Source organism: Thalassophryne amazonica, chromosome 16 (genome assembly GCF_902500255.1).
Source record: "Thalassophryne amazonica chromosome 16, fThaAma1.1, whole genome shotgun sequence".
NCBI lineage: Eukaryota > Metazoa > Chordata > Actinopteri > Batrachoidiformes > Batrachoididae > Thalassophryne > Thalassophryne amazonica.
In genome coordinates this window covers 699,354-718,126 of record NC_047118.1, presented here as the reverse complement: position 1 = coordinate 718,126, position 18,773 = coordinate 699,354, and the positions used below count along the sequence as shown (strand labels likewise).

At 40.8% G+C, this 18,773-nt stretch overlaps 1 protein-coding gene across 1 annotated transcript in view; it reads right to left on the bottom strand.

Moving 5' to 3' along the window:
* The window catches only part of LOC117527918 (glycine-rich cell wall structural protein 1.0-like), a 42,117-nt gene extending 24,463 nt beyond the window's left edge, over nt 1-17,654 (bottom strand). Inside the window, exons 1-9 of the mRNA XM_034190423.1 lie at nt 17,521-17,654; nt 11,069-11,116; nt 8,647-8,673; nt 8,214-8,273; nt 8,086-8,118; nt 6,186-6,260; nt 3,761-3,838; nt 3,276-3,305; nt 3,060-3,104 (exon numbers count right to left, since the gene is read on the bottom strand). Of these exons, the coding sequence (XP_034046314.1) occupies nt 3,060-3,104; nt 3,276-3,305; nt 3,761-3,838; nt 6,186-6,260; nt 8,086-8,118; nt 8,214-8,273; nt 8,647-8,673; nt 11,069-11,116; nt 17,521-17,587 (463 nt within the window). The 5' untranslated portion in view covers nt 17,588-17,654. The remainder of the gene's footprint in view (nt 1-3,059; nt 3,105-3,275; nt 3,306-3,760; nt 3,839-6,185; nt 6,261-8,085; nt 8,119-8,213; nt 8,274-8,646; nt 8,674-11,068; nt 11,117-17,520) is intronic.
* Between the last annotated feature and the right edge of the window lie 1,119 nt (nt 17,655-18,773).

Below are 18,773 nucleotides of genomic sequence, written 5' to 3'. Positions count from 1 at the left end.
ACCAGTATGTTTGCCTTTAACAACCTTCCCATGTTGTTTGTATTTGGTCCAGAGTTTAGACACAGCTGACTGTGAACAACCAACATCTTTTGCAACATTGCGTGATGATTTACCCTCTTTTAAGAGTTTGATAATCCTCTCCTTTGTTTCAATTGATATCTCTCGTGTTGGAGCCATGATTCATGTCAGTCCACTTGGTGCAACAGCTCTCCAAGGTGTGATCACTCCTTTTTAGATGCAGACTAACGAGCAGATCTGATTTGATGCAGGTGTTAGTTTTGGGGATGAAAATTTACAGGGTGATTCCATAATTTATTCCTCAGAATTGAGTGATTCCATATTTTTTTCCCTCTGCTTGGTCTAAAGAAGTAACCGTTACTGACTGCCATAATTTTTTTTTCCTGATTTCTTATAGTGTTTCTTAAAGCCAGAAAGTTGCCATTTGAAATGACTTTAGTTTTGTGTCATGTCTGTGATCTGCTTTTTTTCTACAAAATTAAACAACTGAATGAACATCCTCCGAGGCTGGTGATTCCATAATTATTGCCAGGGGTTGTAAGTATTTGATCCTACCAACCAGCAAGAATTCTGGCTCACACAGACCTGTTAAGTTTTCTTTAAGAAGCCCTCTTATTCTGCACTCTTTACCTGTATTAATTGCACCTGTTTGAACTTGTTACCTGTATAAAAGACACCTGTTCACACAATCAGTCACACTCCAACCTGTCCACCATAGCCAAGACCAAAGAGCTGTCTAAGGACACCAGGGACAAAACTGTAGACCTGCACAAGGCTGGGATGGACTACAGGACAACAGGCAAGCAGCTTGGTAGAAGACAACAACTGTTATGATTATTTATTAGAAAGTGGAAGAAACACAAGATGACTGTCAATCTCCCTCAGTCTGGGATTCCATGCAAGATCTCACTTTGTGGGGTAAGGATGATTCTGAGAAAGCTCAGAACTACACAGAAGGACCTGGTCAATGACCTGAAGAGAGCTGGGACCACAGTCACAAAGATTACATTAGTAACACATGATGCTGTCATGGTTTAAAATCCTGCAGGGCAGCAAGGTCCCCCTGCTCAAGCCAGCACATGTCCAGGCCCGTTTGAAGTTCACCAGTGACCATCTGGATGATCCAGAGGAGGCATGGGAGAAGGTCATGTGGTCAGATGAGACCAGAATAGAGCTTTTTGGAATCAACTCCACTTACCATGTTTAGAGGATGAGAACAACCCCAAGAAAACCATCCCAACCGTGAAGCATGGGGGTGGAAACATCATACTTTGGGGGTGCTCTTCTGCAAAGGGGACAGGATGACTGCACCGTATTGAAGGGAGGATGGATGGGGTCATGTATTATGAGATTTTGTCAAACAACCTCCTTCCCTCAGTAAGAGCATTGAAGATGGGTCATGGCTGGGTCTTCCAGCATGACAATGACCCCAAACACACAGCCAGGGCAACTAAGGAGGGGCTCCATAAGAAGCATTTCAAGGTCCTGGAGTGGCCTGGCCAGTCTCCAGACCTGAACTCAATAGAAAATCTTTGGAGGGAGCTGAAACTCCAAACCTGAAAGATCTAGAGAAGCTCTGTATGGAGGAGTGGACCAAAATCCCTGCTACAGTGTGTGAAAACCTGGTGAAAAACTACAGGAAACGTTTGACCTCTGTAATTGCAAACAGGCTACTGTACTAAATATTAACATTGATTTTCACAGCTGTTGAAATACTTATTTGCAGCAGTAACACACAAATAAATAATTAAAAAAAACATACACTGTGATTTCTGGATTTTTTTTTTTTTTTTTAGATTATGTCTCTCACAGTGAACATGCACCTAAGATGAAAATTTCAGACCCCTTCATGATTTCTTAGTGGGAGAACTTGCAAAATCGCAGGGTGTTCAAATACTTATTTTCCTCACTGTACTACATCCAGAGACTTCAGCATCAGGACCTCTCTTGTCTGCTCCTGGTGACCCATTAGTCCTGCAGTTGTGTGAGTCCGGGCACACCCCCAGACCCCACCTAGTTATGCTTCAGGCCTTTGGTGGTCACGGCCACACATGGGTGTCCAGCATTGGTACATTCAAATGTTGGCAGGTATGCCAGATACACAAAAGGCCTCTATGTGGATTTGACACAAATTTTATGTCAGCTGCGCTTCTTTATACACCTCCATATGTACAAAAGGTCTGGGGCATGGGGGGAGCTTTAAGCCTGGAATTTGTCAGATGAGTTCCACCACTTTGATACATGTAATTGCACTGTAATGTATGTGTGTACTCCATATAACATCAACATTTATTTTTGGCCCATGGTCCCACATACAGATTCATTTATGACCCTTGAAATGAAACAATCTGGGCATCTTGAGCTGGATGTGTGAAACATTAATTGTTGTTCCAACAGGTCGATGACCCCAAACACATATCAATGATTATGTTAAACCTCTGGAATTGCTTTCCCAAAATCCCAACATGAAGCCTATTAAAAATATCTGGACTGGACTTAAAACCAACAACTCTACCAATTCTGCCAAGAAGAGCAGTGAAATGTCAAACCAAGATTCTGCCAGAAGTTTGTTGATGCATCTGGTTGAGCAGGAACTTATTAAGGAATGGTCAACGAAATACTAGGTACAGGAAAAAAATCCTATTACAATGTACATCATTCTGTATAAAAAAGAAATGTTCAAATTCAAATAAATCATTGAAATCCTGACATCAACATGACATTTATGTCGGTTATATACGAGCGTTATCACCCCAGCTGGACATCACAGACGTCCACATTTGGATTCCTGTTTGCGGCCCACACATTGGTGGAATAGAAGCAAACATATCTGTTTGACTGACTGACTGACTTTAGCTCGCTGTAAATGTTGGTAACGTGACCCCTTTAAGTCAAACTTTTCCCGTTTGGCAGAATGATGAATATCAGCAGTTTTCTTCACTCATAAAAGACAGTGAGATTGTGCCAAAAAAAAAAAAAAAAAGATTTACCATCTAGTAAACAAATGTGGGTTTTATGAAATTAATGAGTTCATGACTGACCTGGTCGAGCACCCGGATAGCCAACTCCCGCTAAGGTGCCATATCCTGTCAAGAAAACAAAAAGAAAAAAAAAAATACTTTCAGAGATTATGGAACAATCTTTCAATCACACAGACATCCCTGTTATCAAGTATAAATTTTATGTAGACTTCAGTTTGTGCTTTTGCACTGATGCAAAGAGAATGAAGAAAGTTTGGGGAAAAAATGATAATTTACCTGGCAAAGCACCAATACCACCGCCGTAAACTGAAAATGTAGAGAAACACAAAGTTGATTCACAGATTTCTGCATGAATTCAGACTGGAAAACGTTATTAATAATAATTATAATAGTGATGGTGACGACAATGATGATGACAGTAATAGTGATGATAAGAATAACAATGATCATAATAATAATTAATATTATATCATTTTTATTATTATCGCAATGCTGATACTGCTGCTGACGATAACAGCGATGATGATAATAACAGTAATAGTGATTATCATCATCATAATAATATAATAACGACAGTGATGTTGATAATAACAATAATAGTGATTATCATAATATAATCATTATTATTATTAGCAGTATTATCATCAAGTTTAAAAAAATCTATGCAAATTGTTATTTTTTTGATGGTCATTATGTTTTTCAGAGCCAAACATTTTCGAAATGTTTGCTGTGAGAGTTTAATGACAACAAGCCATCCTCACCACGTTTTCCTGCCTGTCCCAGTCCCAGTCCATTTGTTAGTCCGACCCCTTGTGTCAGTCCTGTGCCAAGACTTGCACCTGCAGGAGGATATGACAATAGTTAATATTTAAAGTAGTGATGTGTTTACTCATGAATCTCATCTGGAACTTGCACCACATGTCAGTTAGGGCCCCTTCACACAGTGTGAATTTGGTCGATTTGTGCATAAAGTGCGCATGAAGCAGGAATCGTATGCAAAACGTGTAAAATTGTAGCTGCCTCATATACCTGTTGCTACAACTAATTGTGCACACCAGCGGCTGAAAGACAGAGGGTGCGCTGTGTGAACCCATGGAACCCTCTTGAGGCAGGTGTCAGCCAAATTCCAGGTGACACGCACAAACATCTAACACTGCTCGCTTGGCACATATTTCTATGTAGGTGTAGTTGTCCAGGTGGTTTCCATAGTAGAGAAGCTTGAATCTTCGACTGGACTGGGTTGCTTGATGCGAGGACGTTTCACTTCAAATCGCAGAAGCTTTCTCAGCTAAAATTCTTGCTCTGGTAGTCTGACGTCTGTCTTGACTCTTGTAGAGAAGAATAAACCTAACCAGACCCCTCCTACCGAGAGACAGACTGCTATAGGCTAGTGACTAAACAATAGCTCTAATTAGCACCTATTGTGCTCTAGTTAGCACCCTCCTAATGACAGGGCAGCTGTCCCTCCCCTGATGGCTCCCTTGATGACTCTCCTGATGACATGAATGACTCATTACCATGAACAAAAGACCCCACTGTAAACAGGGGACAAAGCGTGTCTCAGACCCCCTCCCCGGTTAAGGCTGGGTTTCAACTGTTTCACAAAGAATGCTTCCTTGACACCTCTCTCAAACCATTTCTTCTCTCTGGCTAAGATTTTCACTTCCTTGTCCTCAAACGTGTGGTTAGTGTCTTTAAGATGGAGATGAACTGCAGACTGAGGTCCACTGGAGCCCTCTCTGCGGTGCTGGTATAGCCTTTTGTGTAAAGGTTGCTTAGTCTCACCTATGTAGTGTTCGTTACAGTTTTCTGATAGAATACACTACATTGCTCTGTTTGTAACTAGGGATCCTGTCCTTAGGGTGAACTAAGTTCTGTCTCAAGGTGTTAACCGGTTTAAAGTAAACTGGGATTTTGTGCTGTCTGAAGATCCTCTGTAGTTTTTCCCCTACTCCTGCTAAATAAGGGAGAGACACTCCTCTTCTTCTTGTCTCCGTCTCCTGTCTATTTGGTCTCTTTGTTCTCTGGGACTTCTGCACTTTGTCAAGGGAGCCATCAGGAGAGACGTCCATCCCATCATTAGGAGGGACAGCTGTCCTGTCATTAGGAGGGTGCTAACTAAAGCACAATAGGTGCTAATTATAGCTATTGTTTAGTCACTAGCCTATAGCAGTCTGTCTCTCGGTAGGAGGGGTCTGGTTAGGTTTAAAACTCCAGCTTTTGTGGCTTCTGTTTATTCTTCTCTACAAGAGTCAAGACAGAAGTCAGTCTACCAGAGCAAGAATTTTAGCTGAGGAAGCTTCTGCGATTTGAAGCAAAATGTCCTCGCGTCAAGCAACCCAGTCCAGTCGAAGATTCAAGCTCTACGCTTGGCACATAGAAAATGTGTGGCCATTCATACTATCCTCACAAAAATAGTCAGCAGACAATCACTGTCAAGCTGGATGTGAAATTTGTCTAAGTGCCTCACGACTGTAGAGTTGCCAAGTGCACATGTGGCATGCCAGTGTCGGCTCCCCCCACAACACGTATGCTTGTGTTTCGCGCACCCCACCCCCCAACACATCTGTGTGTGTTATTCGCACAGCCACAGTTCATTTGGACATGAAGCAGGTGATCTGAATGTCACGTCTGACAAGACACGTGTCTTTGGTCAGTTACGACAGCGCTTTTTTTCTTTTTGTAGAAAATACATTTATCTGCTTATTGATTTGAACCATATCATGCTCCTGTTGCAAGACAGTGATTGTAGTGCAGTGGTAAAGTTTCCATCTGGTAATCACAGCATGCGGGTTTGAATCCCGTGGCATTTTTTTCTTTTTATTTAACCAGGAGTATTTAACCGTGGGGCTCTGTATTGTGTCCCCTTTTATGTATTATTTATATCAACCCAGTGATATTCAGTAATTATACAGCTGTTTATTTCATTTTCCTCCACATCAGTGGCGTGATGTGGTGCAACATGTCCCATGGAACACAGTGTGAGCAGCTGTTCCTGCTCGATGACACTGTCGCGTGCACAAACCATCGCACCAGGATCATGCACACCTGCCCGCCGTGTGATGTTTTGTAGTTTGCTCATATGAGCTGTTTCACTGTGACTCGCTGTGAGTTGTACATATTCGCAGTATGTGTGAAGGGGCCCTTAAATAGATTGTGCAGATAAATGATGGCATAATTTCATACCATAAGCTCCCTGGGCTCCGTATCCTCCCTGCTTCAGTCCCACTCTGCTTCCTAATCCAAGAGTTCTGTAACCTGCTGTGAAAACCATGTGGGACAATCATGTTTTTGAACATACCGCTGTGGTTGGAGGTTTACATCCACTCTCCATGGGCATGCCTGTCATGTTGATTTTGGGCATTTAATGATGTCATTGAACTGTATTTTTGTCAGGGTGGAATGATCAGACAGCAAACATCATAAATGACTCTAAAAACAAGAACTGGGTGCACAAGTTTGAATTTATTTTGGATCTTCTCTAATCCACACAGGGTCAAAATTAAACATATAGGCTCAGATATATAAATGCAGTCATTTAAATATTTTAATAAGTGGTGCTGATGGTTCTGCAGTGTCTCTTAATGTGAGGAGGTCAAGGTCTATTAACTCCTCCTTAGTGATTCTCATTGACTACAACTGGTAGTTTCTGTTTGCATCATAAAAAGGATGTTTGACAGCACTCATTGGACTGACCAATACTCAGAACAATGGGAAAGTCCAAGGAACTCAGTGAAGCTCTAAGAAAGAGAATTGTAGATTTATAGAAGTTGGGAAGGTCTCATGGAGCCATTTCTAAAACACTGCAGATTCCAAGATCATCACTTTAAACATCTGTACATAATTACAAGTTATTCGATGTGTCACCACTTTTCCAAGGTCTAGAAGAAGGCCCAAACTGTTACCTCTACATGAGGGGGAATTGCTTAAGATGTTCAGGAACACCTGCGACCCAGTTGGGGATAAGCGGTTGAAGATGAATGAGTGAGTGAGTGCTCAGGAACAACCAAGGCTCAGGCCTGCCATGAACTGGAAACAACTGGACCACCAGCATCACTGTCCACAGTGAAACAAGTTCTACATCGCCATGGTCTAAGAGGGTGTCAACCAAGAAAAATTAAGACCTTCAAACTAGAGTTAAATTTGCAACTGCCCACATGGACAAAGATTTATGGTCAAACGAGACAACAATTGAGCTATTTGTCCACAGAGACAGGAGGTCACTGTTTGTGAGGCTTTCAAACATCATCATGTTTTGAGGCTGTTTCGCTGCCAGTGATACTGATGCATTGGCACAAATTGAGTGGGATAATGGAGGAGGAGGACTACCTGCAAATTCTTCAATGTCACCTCAAATCAACAGCTAAACAGTTTAAATGTGTTTGTTCCAACAGGACAATCATCCCAAACACACTTGAAAACTAGTTGTGGGCTGGATAAAGCAGGTTAACATGAAGCTTCTGGAATGGCCTTCCCAAAGCCCCGACCTCAACCCTGTTGAACATTTGTGGACTATGCTTAAAACCCGGGTCTGTGCCAGAAAACCAACCAATTTATATGAACTCTACCAATTCTGTACAGAAGAGTGGACAAATATCCAGTCAGAATTATGCCAGAAGCTTGTTGATGGCAACCAAAACCATCTGGTCAAGGTGCAGCTTGCCAAGGGACATTTAACCAAATATTAGTGGGGGTGTTTGTATAATTTTGACCCTGTAAGAAGATCCAAAATAAATTCAAAATTGTGCACCCAGTTCTTGTTTTATTGAAGTCATTAATGATGTTTACTGAACAGTCATTCCATCCTGAAAAAAGAACATTTCAAAGACATCATTAAAAACCCAAAATTACTGTGACAGTCATGTCCACTGTGGGTGTATGTAAACTTCTGGCCACTAGTGTATCTACAAGTATCATCATTCAGAATACAAGATGAATGAAATGATGACTTCCACCAGGGTTGAAAAACACAGTTACCTTCACAATTAAACTTTTAAGATTTAATCATTTTATTGATTGATTAAATGTTATCTTTGCCATTCAGATATGCTGTTTGGCAAAAGATATATATTCTAAAACATCTCACCAGCACCAAGCTGAGCTCCGGAATAACGTCCAGCTGAGGATTAGAAAAGCAAAAATGAAATCACGACCTTTTAAAAGTGAAATCAGAAAATTATGCACATAGAGAGTTAAACAAGGAGTTAAACCTACTTCCTGTTTTCATGGCCTTGGTGCCATATCGGCTCCCCAAAGCTCCAAGGGCACCAACAACTGCAAACAGCAACACCCCTTCTCAGCAAACACTCAGATATGTCAAGATATATAGAAATGGTAACATGCAGTATTGCACAATGTATGTATATACAATATTTAAAACAATGAATAACTGAAAACAAGAATCATGAATACATATAAATAAATGTAAATTTTGTGCCTACTTTTCTCATTTATATTATGCATTATTTTTGGTGGTTTTCTACTATATGTAAGAAAAAATTGTTGCATTTAATCAGGTCTTTATAATAAATATATAATATATAATATAATAAATACATAAATATATAAATATATAATAAATCTGACGTTATACATCAGACAATATTTCATTATTAGTAGCGGTGGTGAATGGATGCAAATCACTAACCTCCTGGTTTTACTCCAATTCCAACACCTGAATGTGGACACAAAAAAATCAGTGTCTCACACACAGACATCTAGGAAAATTTCACATTTAAGTACAACATTTTATTTCATTTGCTTTTGGGATGTAATATATATATATATATATATATATATATATATATATATATATATATATATATATATATATATATATAAATTTCAAGTTCTATTTATATGATCCATTCCTGGCCAACTAGAAGGGTGAACACTTTTTCTGAACTTTCATGGTTGCCATTATTAAAGTTGCTTTCTAAATCACATCATTTTCAAATTTTTGTGCACTTAAAACTGTGGAGGAGCCATTTGTTCGGCTACATTTCTTCGTGTTGCATTCAGGTACTCCAGCAAAAAACTGACATCAGAGTTTCAATCTCACCTGATTGCAGTGCAGCAGAATGGTAAACTCTGTCAGCAGTTCTTACTAACAGTTCTCTGTTTGCGCTCACTGTTTTCTTCCTGATCCTTATAGATGGAGTTTGTGCAAAATATTGAATGCAACTCTGCTTATGTTTAAGGCTATAAAGATCTGAGGTGACTATATGCAATGGGAGAGAATAAATCAATAAAAATAAACAATTGTCAACTGGCAGGATGAACTGCAGATCATCCCGTGAGATGACTTCTGGAAAAAAGCCCTGCTTCATGTCATATCTTCTTCCAGCTGTCAGACTCACTTCATACAATAATTACGACACAGAAATCAGGCCATAATAAATAAATAAAGCCAGACTTGTTGTATTTTGTCCAGGCAAACTAGATGAGGGATGCTCTTGATGTTCTAGGACCCCCTGTGACTTGACCCACATGTTTTGGTTGTGCCCAAAATTGTCCAAACACTGGCATAACTTTTTTGACACAATCTCTAATAATTTGGATTTGAAAATCTATCCTCTCCCCACATAGCTATTTTTGGCAGCTCCCCTCCCCACCCCAGATAATATTAAAATGTCAGTGACTCAATAGGGTGTCATTGCCTTTATCTCTCTGCTTGCTCACCAGAAAATCATGCTTTTGTTTTAATTGCATTTGCCACTTTTGATTAAAGCTGTACCACCTTTCAAATTTCACAAAACTGAGTTTCTACTGAAGTCCAAACATTATAATGTGGGTTTATTTTTGAAACCTCATTGTTTGTTCTTTTTAAAAAGTTTCCCTTCAAGGGGAATTTTTTATTCATTTTTTTCTAGACGTGAAGTTTGATCATATTGATCATATATGGCCATATTATGAATCTCTTATTTAAAGGCTAATAAATAAAATTATAGTGGTGCCAAAGATAACCCTTTTTGTAAAATGACTTAGATCTTTAAAAACCACTGAAGCCTCTGACTGACTGACTGTGAAGCATCTCTCATCAGGTGAAATCTCCCCATAATGTAACAGAATGAAATGGGATAATCTCACTTTTGGTCGTGCTTTACTGCTTTCCTGCCACATTTTTTTTTCTCAAACTATTGATCGACCCTGTGTGTCTGCTTTTGTTTGTTTTATTTTTGCGTTTTTTTTTTTTCATTCTTTTTTTCCTATCGTTTGTTGTTGTTTATTCTTTGGTTTGTTCTTGCGGGTTGTTTTTGTTCTTTTGTTTGTAATGTTCAATAAAATATATTGGCTAAAAAAAAAGAAAAAACTTGTCTGTCTGAAAGCTGTTTCAGGTGTCAGCATGTTGATCTGAATAATGCATCAGAACCAATTGAACTCTGTGGCACTCGACAAAAGTTTAAAAAAAAAAAATGTGTGCAACTTCATCGTTCCAATTCTACATTTTATTAAATGGCTGATAATAATAAAATTTGTATGCTAATTCGACACACTGGACTCAAACATTAAAAAGTCCTTATAATCTTATAATAACGTCTGTGAGTCTGTCAGGTGGAAGTTTCTGGACCACCTCTCAGCAGTCGTTGGGCCAGTCTATTCAAAACCTGGTGCACGGGTTCGGCTGGGGGTGGAGCAGTACCTACTACATTATTGCCCCAATAGGGCTGGAACCCTGAAAGTTATCAAGATCTGAAAAAACATTTTTTTTCCTATGGGACGTAGCTCAGCCAAATTTGGTATGTGGTTTCAGCTGGGTGGTGCCAGGTACATGCCTGAATTCGGTCACTAACAGGCTGGAACCCTGAAAGTTATTGGGGCCTGAAAAATACACCTCCTCCCAAAAGGGAAAGTTTTCAACCAATACCAGTGGTTCTACATCCTACAGTCAAAATACAAACCGTATTTATTTGTAAATCTGGGTGCTTATCCACAGTATCATGAGTGTCAGTCTCTGCCAGTTGCACAAAAAACATAATCACAGATTTATTTTACAAGAAATTTTTTTTTAGAACCCTGGCTAAACCTAATCATGGGTTTCTTTTCATTTTTAAAAATGTATAACATACCTCTGGCCGGCAGTACTCTCCCCCAGGACACACTCTGAGGTCTAACACCTGAAAAACCAAAAGCATAACACTATATTCTTTAAAGTTCTCAAAAGGACAATGATTGTATAGTTACAACTGTATGCAAAACTTTGGGCCCCCCTGATAATTTTCATGATTTTCCTTTATAAATCATTGGTTGTCTGGATCAGAAATTTCGGTTAAATATATCATACAGCAGATGAACACACTGAAATTTGAGAAGTGAAATGAAGTTTCTAGTATTTACAGAAAGTGTGCAATAATTATTTAAGCAAAATTAGGCAGGTGCATAAATTTGTGCACCCTTGTCATTTTATTGATTTGAATACATTTATTAGAACACAAAATTGTTTTGGTAAGATCACTGGACCTTGACCTCCCTACACAGGTGAATCCAATCATGAGAAAGGGTATTTAAGGTGGCCATTTACAAATGTTTCCCCTCTTTGCATCGCTTCTAATGAATGGCAACACGGGAGCCTCTAAACAACTCTCAAATGACCTGAAAACAAAGATTGTTCAACATCATGGTTTAGGGGAAGGATACAAAAAGCTAACTCAGAGATTTCAGCTGTCAGTTTCCACTGTGAGGAACATAGTGAGGAAATGGAAGACTGCAGGCACAGTACTAGTTAATGCCTGAAGTGGCAGGCCAAGAAAAATCTTAGTTAAGCTGAAACGAAGGATGGTGAGAACAGTCATAGTCAACCCACAGACCTGCTCCAAAGAGCTACAACATGATCTTGCTGCAGATAGTGTTTCTGTGCATCGTTCAACTATACAGCGCACTTTGCACAAAGAGATGCTGTATGATGCTGTAATGCAGAGGAAGTCTTTTCTGCATACACGCCAGAAATCACTTGAGGTATGCTAAAGCACATTTGGACAAGCCAGATTCATTTTGGAATAAGGTGCTGTGGACTGATGAAACTAAAATTGAGTTATTTGAACATAACAAGGGGCGGTATGCATGGCTGAAAAAGAACACAGCATTCTAAGAAAAACACTTGCTACCTACAGTAAAATTTGGAGGTGGTTCCATCATGTTGTGGGGCTGTATGGCCAGTGCAGGTACTGGGAATCTTGTTAAAGTTGAGGGTCACATGGATTCCAGTCAGTATCAGCAGATTCTTGAGAACATCCATCCATCCATTTTCTTCCGCTTTATCCGGAGTCGGGTCGCGGGGGCAGCAGCTCAAGCAAAGTCGCCCAGACCTCCCGATCCACACACACCTCCCCCAGCTCCTCCGGGGGAACCCCAAGGCGTTCCCAAGCCAGCCGAGAGATATAGTCCCTCCAGCGTGTCCTGGGTCTTCCCCAGGGCCTCCTCCCAATGGGACATGCCCGGAACACCTCTCCAGCGAGGTGTACAGGGGCATCCGGAAAAGATGCCTGAGCCACCTCAACTGACTCCTTTCGATGTGGAGGAGCAGCGCTCGAGTCCGAGCTCCTCCCGAGTGACCGAGCTCCTCACCCTATCTCTAAGGGAGCACCCAGCCACCCTGCGGAGGAAACTCATCTCAGCTGCTTGTACTCGCGATCTCATTCTTTCGGTCATGAGCCAAATCTCATGACCGTAGGTGAGGATCGGAATGTAGATCGATCGGTAAATTGAGAGCTTTGCCCCCTACTCAGCTCTCTCTTCACCACGATGGTCCGATACAACGACCGCATCACTGCAGATGCTGCACCGATCCGTCTATCGATCTCATGCTCCATCCGTCCCTCACTCGTGAACAAGACCCCGAGATACTTAAACTCCTCCACTTGAGGCAAGGACACTCCACCGACCTGAAGAGGGCAAAGCACCTTTTTCCGGTCGAGAACCATGGCCTCGGATTTGGAGGTGCTGATTCTCATCCCAGACGCTTCACACTCGGCTGCAAACCGCCCCAGTGCACGCTGAAGGTCCTGATTTGACGAAGCCAACAGAACCACATCGTCCACAAACAGCAGAGACGAGATTCTGTGGTTCCCAAACCAGACCCTCTCTACACCCTGGCTGCGCCTAGAAATTCTGTCCATAAAAATAATGAACAGAACCGGTGACAAAGGGCAGCCCTGGTGGAGGCCAATGTGCACTGGAAACAGGTTTGACTTACTACCGGCAATGCGAACCAAGCTTCTGCTGCGGTCGTACAGGGACCGGATAGCCCTTAGCAAAGGACCCCGGACCCCGTACTCCCAGAGCACCCCCCACAGGGTGCCCCGAGGAACACGGTGGAACACAGTCCACAAAACACATGTGGACTGGTTGGGCGAACTCCCATGAACCCTCGAGCACCCGATGGAGCATGTAGAGCTGGTCCAGTGTGCCGCAACCAGGACGAAAACTACACTGCTCCTCCTGAATCCGAGGTTCGACCATCGGTCGAATTCTCCTCTCCAGTACTCTGGAATAGACCTTACCGGGGAGGCTAAGGAGTGTGATCCCCCTATAATTGGAACACACCATCCGGTTCCCCTTCTTAAACAGAGGGACCACCACCCCGGTCTGCCAATCCAGAGGCAATGTCCCCGATCGCCGCGCGATGTTGCAGAGGCGTGTCAGCCAAGACAGTCCCACAACATCCAGAGACTTAAGGTACTCAGGATGGATTTCATCCACCCCAGGAGCCTTGCCACCGAGGAGCTTTCTAACCACCTCTGTGACTTCGGCCTGGGTAATGGATGAGTCCGCCTCTGAGTACCCAGTCTCTGCTTCCTCTTCGGAAGACGTGATGATGGGATTGAGGAACATGAACATTGTTCTTGAGAACAATGTTCATGAATCAGTGACAAAGTTGAAGTTGCGCCGGGGCTGAATCTTTCAACAAGACAACGACCATAAACACTGCTCAAAATCTACTAAGGCATTCATGCAGAGGAACAAGTACAACGTTCTGGAATGGCCACCTCAGTCCCCTGAATATTATTGAAAATCTGTGGTCTGATGTTAAGCGGGCTGTCCATGCTCGGAAACCAACAAACCTGAGATGTTTTGTAAAGAAGAATGGTCCAAAATACCTTGAACCAGAATCCAGACTCTCACTGGAAGCTATAGGAAGCGTTTAGAGGCTGTTATTTCTGCAAAAGGAGGATCTACTAAATATTGATGTATTTTTTCTGTTGGGGTGCCCAAATTTATGCACCTGTCTAATTTTAAGTAATTATTGCACACTTTCTGTAAATCCTATAAACTTCATTTCACTTTTCAAATATCACTGTGTTTGTCTGCTATATGATACATTTAACTGAAATTGCTGATCCAAACAACCAATGATTTATAAAAGAAAATCATTGAAATCATCAGGGGGGCCCAAACTTTCACATACAACTGTATTTATGTGCAACCTGATCAACAATAAATCCTTTTGAGAAGACACAACAAAAGTCCAAAAATCAAATCAAATATTTGTCATCTATCAGCAGGTCAGATATTCTCCTGCAGGAATTTAATTGGATTGCGCAGAAAAAAACTGAAGTGGACATTTGACTGTTTGGTTTTCTGCACCATGTGGTCATCATGAGTGAGTCGCCATGTACGTGGACGCGGATGTGCACGTGGACGGAGCGGTTGCGTATGATAGAGGAGATGCCTGCACTGATGAACCACAGACACTCAACGACAGACTGACTGACTGACTGACTGACTGACTGGAGTCTGCAGGTTCTGCTCACGGGTGCTTGTGACATTTTTCCCATGTCTGCCACCTTTTCATCACAGCCTTTGATTCTGAGAAATTGGAGAACATCAAAAGAAGAACCTTGGTGTTTGCGTCACAGCAAATAGCTCTGAGAGGGTTTGTTTCCTGACCTGGTCTCACAGACACGATATCTAACACTCAGGTGAGACCGAGTCACCAACCACATCTACCAAAGTCCATCAGTCCTCTGTCCTTTAATGTCTTTGAGGAACTGGATGTGTGCTCCAAAATGTCATGGAATGCGGTCGGGTCCATAAATATTTGGACACAACATGATATTTTTGTGATGTTGCTTTTGAACACCAACACAATAGAATTTGAATGAAACCATTCAGACGTTCTTCTAGTGTTGACTTTCAGCTCTAATTCAAGGGGTTGAACAAAAACATCATTTTAACTGTTTAATCATTTAATACTTTTTATACACGGCCCCTCCATTTTCAGAGCTCATATGTAATTGGGCAAATTATAACGCCTATTAGTCATACAAATAATCACTTTTACAGCCGGTTTTCTGTAGGCAAGTCAGGGGATGGATACACGAGCATTTCTAAGTCACTGAATATGTCTTGGACTTTTACAAACAGTAAGGCACTCCATAGTAAATCTGCATGGAATCTGTAGTTTTGTGAATGTGCAAGAAGGAGAAGCGTGAGGAAAGCCACCAAGACCCCCAGAAGAAGTTATAGGTTTCTGTGGCTGTGATTGGAGAAATTGTGAACAGTGCAAAGTTTTGCATTTTGTATCCTCAATTATACAGCATCATGATGAAGTGGTATAGAGGAGGATTTGCTTTCACCAAAACACCAAATCTAGGCTTGCATCTAAGATATACCTTCTGGCAAATTATAGTGGAACTTTCTGGTTTTCTTTTAAAGAAAAACACAGAACTAAACTTTTCCGTGTTATCAGTCATGCAAGCAAGGTAAATGGTTCACTCTCCCCCCCCCCCATGAAATTTACAATCGCTCTGTGATCAGGAAAGCCACCCTGATCACTGAGGACCCCTCACACCTCCATCACCACTCCTTCCACTTACTGCCATCAGGCAGGCAATACAAAGTCCCTCTGGCCCACAAAAATATTTACAAGAAACCTTTCATGCCCTCTGCTGTAGCAGCTCTCAGTAACAACAGATAGACACTTGTGTTATCAATTGTGCTTTTTTAACAGTGAAGTTGTGTGAGGATTTAATGTGCTTTTATGAGCCAGTTGAAGAAGAATTTCTGTGACCTTTGTGGGACAAACAATAAAGTTTATTCTATTCTAAGTCAAAACTACTTCACAGACCCACAGATAGATATTAGGGCATGAAGACTCCACATGGCAGACGACAGAAATCTCATATTGCTCTTATTTGTAGTGGAAGTGGCATAAACAAATTAAAATGTGTGAAATACCAAGTGCTCCAAAACTTTTGGAGGGCACTATATATATATATATATATAACATTATAATATATAATGCAAAATATTTTTGTCAAACACATTGAATTACAGAATTAAACTCAACACTACAAGCAAATCTTGATTATTTCATTCAAACTGTCATTGCTGTGGTGCACAGAGCCATGAATAAATTAATAGTAGTAGTAGTAGTAATAATAATAATAATAATAATGATGATGATGTTGATTATGATGATGATGTGTGCAAATACTTATGGACTTGACTGTGTACTATAAACACTGCAGGTTGGGGAGGTGATGGTCTAGTGGTTAAGGCGCTGGGCTTGAGACCAGAAGATACTTGGTTCAAATCCCAGCCTGACTGGAAAACCACTAGGGGCAGTTCTTTAATTCCCTATTGCTCCTGGTGTGTAGTGAGCACCTTGTATGGCAGCAGCCTGACATCAGGTGAAAGTGAGGCATTATTTGTAAAGCACTTTCAGCATCTAATGCAGAGGGAAAAGCGCGATATAAATACAATCCATTTATAAAATTTTGTTTTAACTTACGGCATTTACTGGAGTGCATGTCGGTTTTTATTTGGAGGGGGTTGCTTTTTTGTGTTTTTGTTTGTTTTTTATTAGTTTGGGAGGTCCCGCAATTTATACACCAAATAGAACACACTTTCATTTTTAATATAACAAACATCTTAACAAAATAAACTGCAATAATAAAAGAAAAATGGCAATAATAATAAACAGATTGCAACAACACACAATAATCACAAATTAATAAGCTGATAATAAAGACTTGTACTCTGGTGCAACTTATATATGGGATTTTCCTCTTCAAGAAGCCTTTTTCAAAATGTGTGGCTTGTATTCCAGAAGATATGGTAAATATTTTTTAACATCTTGTGCAGAATTATACAGAAAGCATGTCAATTTGTGCCTAACTTCAAAAAGTCTTTGTTTTCCACCAATATGATAAATTGCATGCAGTCACGCTCAAACTACAAACTCAGTCAACTCCTTGTGGAAAATATAATTACATAATTATTGTGCTCATTGTAGTACAAAATGGAATTATTGCCCATCAAGTAATTCTGCATAAGAATGAAAACATCATGATGTCAGCTGTGACAAACTGAACAATAACCGTTGTCTCGGGGTTGGTAAGGTCAGACCTTACTTGTGTGAAGCACCTTGAGGCAGCTTTTTTGTGATTTTGGCATTATGTAAATACCATAAATAAAAAATAATAATAAATGAACTGTAATTAAAAATTTTGCAAAAATGTCAAAATTCTGCAGACAGTGAAGATAAGAGTTCTTAGAACATGTGATGTGTTTGTCTTACCTCCCTGCAGCGATTGACGAGCAAACCAGAGCACCAGCGAGGTCTGGATCAGAGCTCGAACCAGCATGGTGGAGGAAAGCGGCTTCACACAGACAGACAGACAGACAGCAGCTGGAGGGACAGACAAACGGCAAAGACAGGACTTTGAACACGGTGAGTGCTGTGGACTGGACAACATCTTATATACGGTCCTTATTCTGATACCCTCCCTTTGCTGGGTCCCGCCCTCTGCACAAAGGCCGTGCTGGTCTGATTTAAGGGGTTGTGAGCTCATGTAGGAACACATTCACCAGCCTCAACACAGCATCAGCACTTCAGCCTGAAAAGAATCTATCCAGGCAGAAAGTGACAAGACGTGTTGTCTTTGTAAAGTACAATTAACGAATGAAAAACTGGGACACTGAAGCATGTACCACTTTGTAATGTTGCTGTTCCTTCAACAATTGGCAAAGTGCAAAGTGTTAAGAGAACACTACAAAGTGTTAACACTTTGTAGTGTTCTCTTAACACTTTGCACTTTGGATGAGGTATTAATGAGCTCTCAGGTGCTCATGAGCTCTAATCTTTTCAGATGTTAATGAGCTCTAATCTTTTCAGGTGATAATGAGCTCTAATCTTTTCAGATGTTAATGAGCTCTAATCTATTCAGGTGTTAATGAGCTCTAATCTTTCAAGTCTTATTGAGCGATAATCTTTTCAGGTGTTATTGAGCTCTAATCTTTTCAATTGTTAATGAGCTATAATCTTTCAAGTCTTATTGAGCTATAATCTTTTCAGGTGTTATTGAGCTCTAATCTTTTCAAGTGTTAATGAGCTCTAATCTTTTCAGGTGTTAATGAGCTCTAATCTTTCAAGTCTTATTGAGCGATAATCTTTTCAGGTGTTATTGAGCTCTAATCTTTTCAATTGTTAATGAGCTCTAATCTTTTCAGGTGTTATTGAGCTCTAATCTATTCAGGTGTTAATGAACTCTAATCTTTTAATCAATCAATCAATCAATCAATTTTTTTATATAGCGCCAAATCACAACAAACAGTTGACCCAAGGCGCTTTATATTGTAAGGCAAGGCCATGCAATAATTATGTAAAACCCCAACGGTCAAAATGACCCCCTGTGAGCAAGCACTTGGCTACAGTGGGAAGGAAAAACTCCCTTTTAACAGGAAGAAACCTCCAGCAGAACCAGGCTCAGGGAGGGGCAGTCTTCTGCTGGGACTGGTTGGGGCTGAGGGAGAGAACCAGGAAAAAGACAT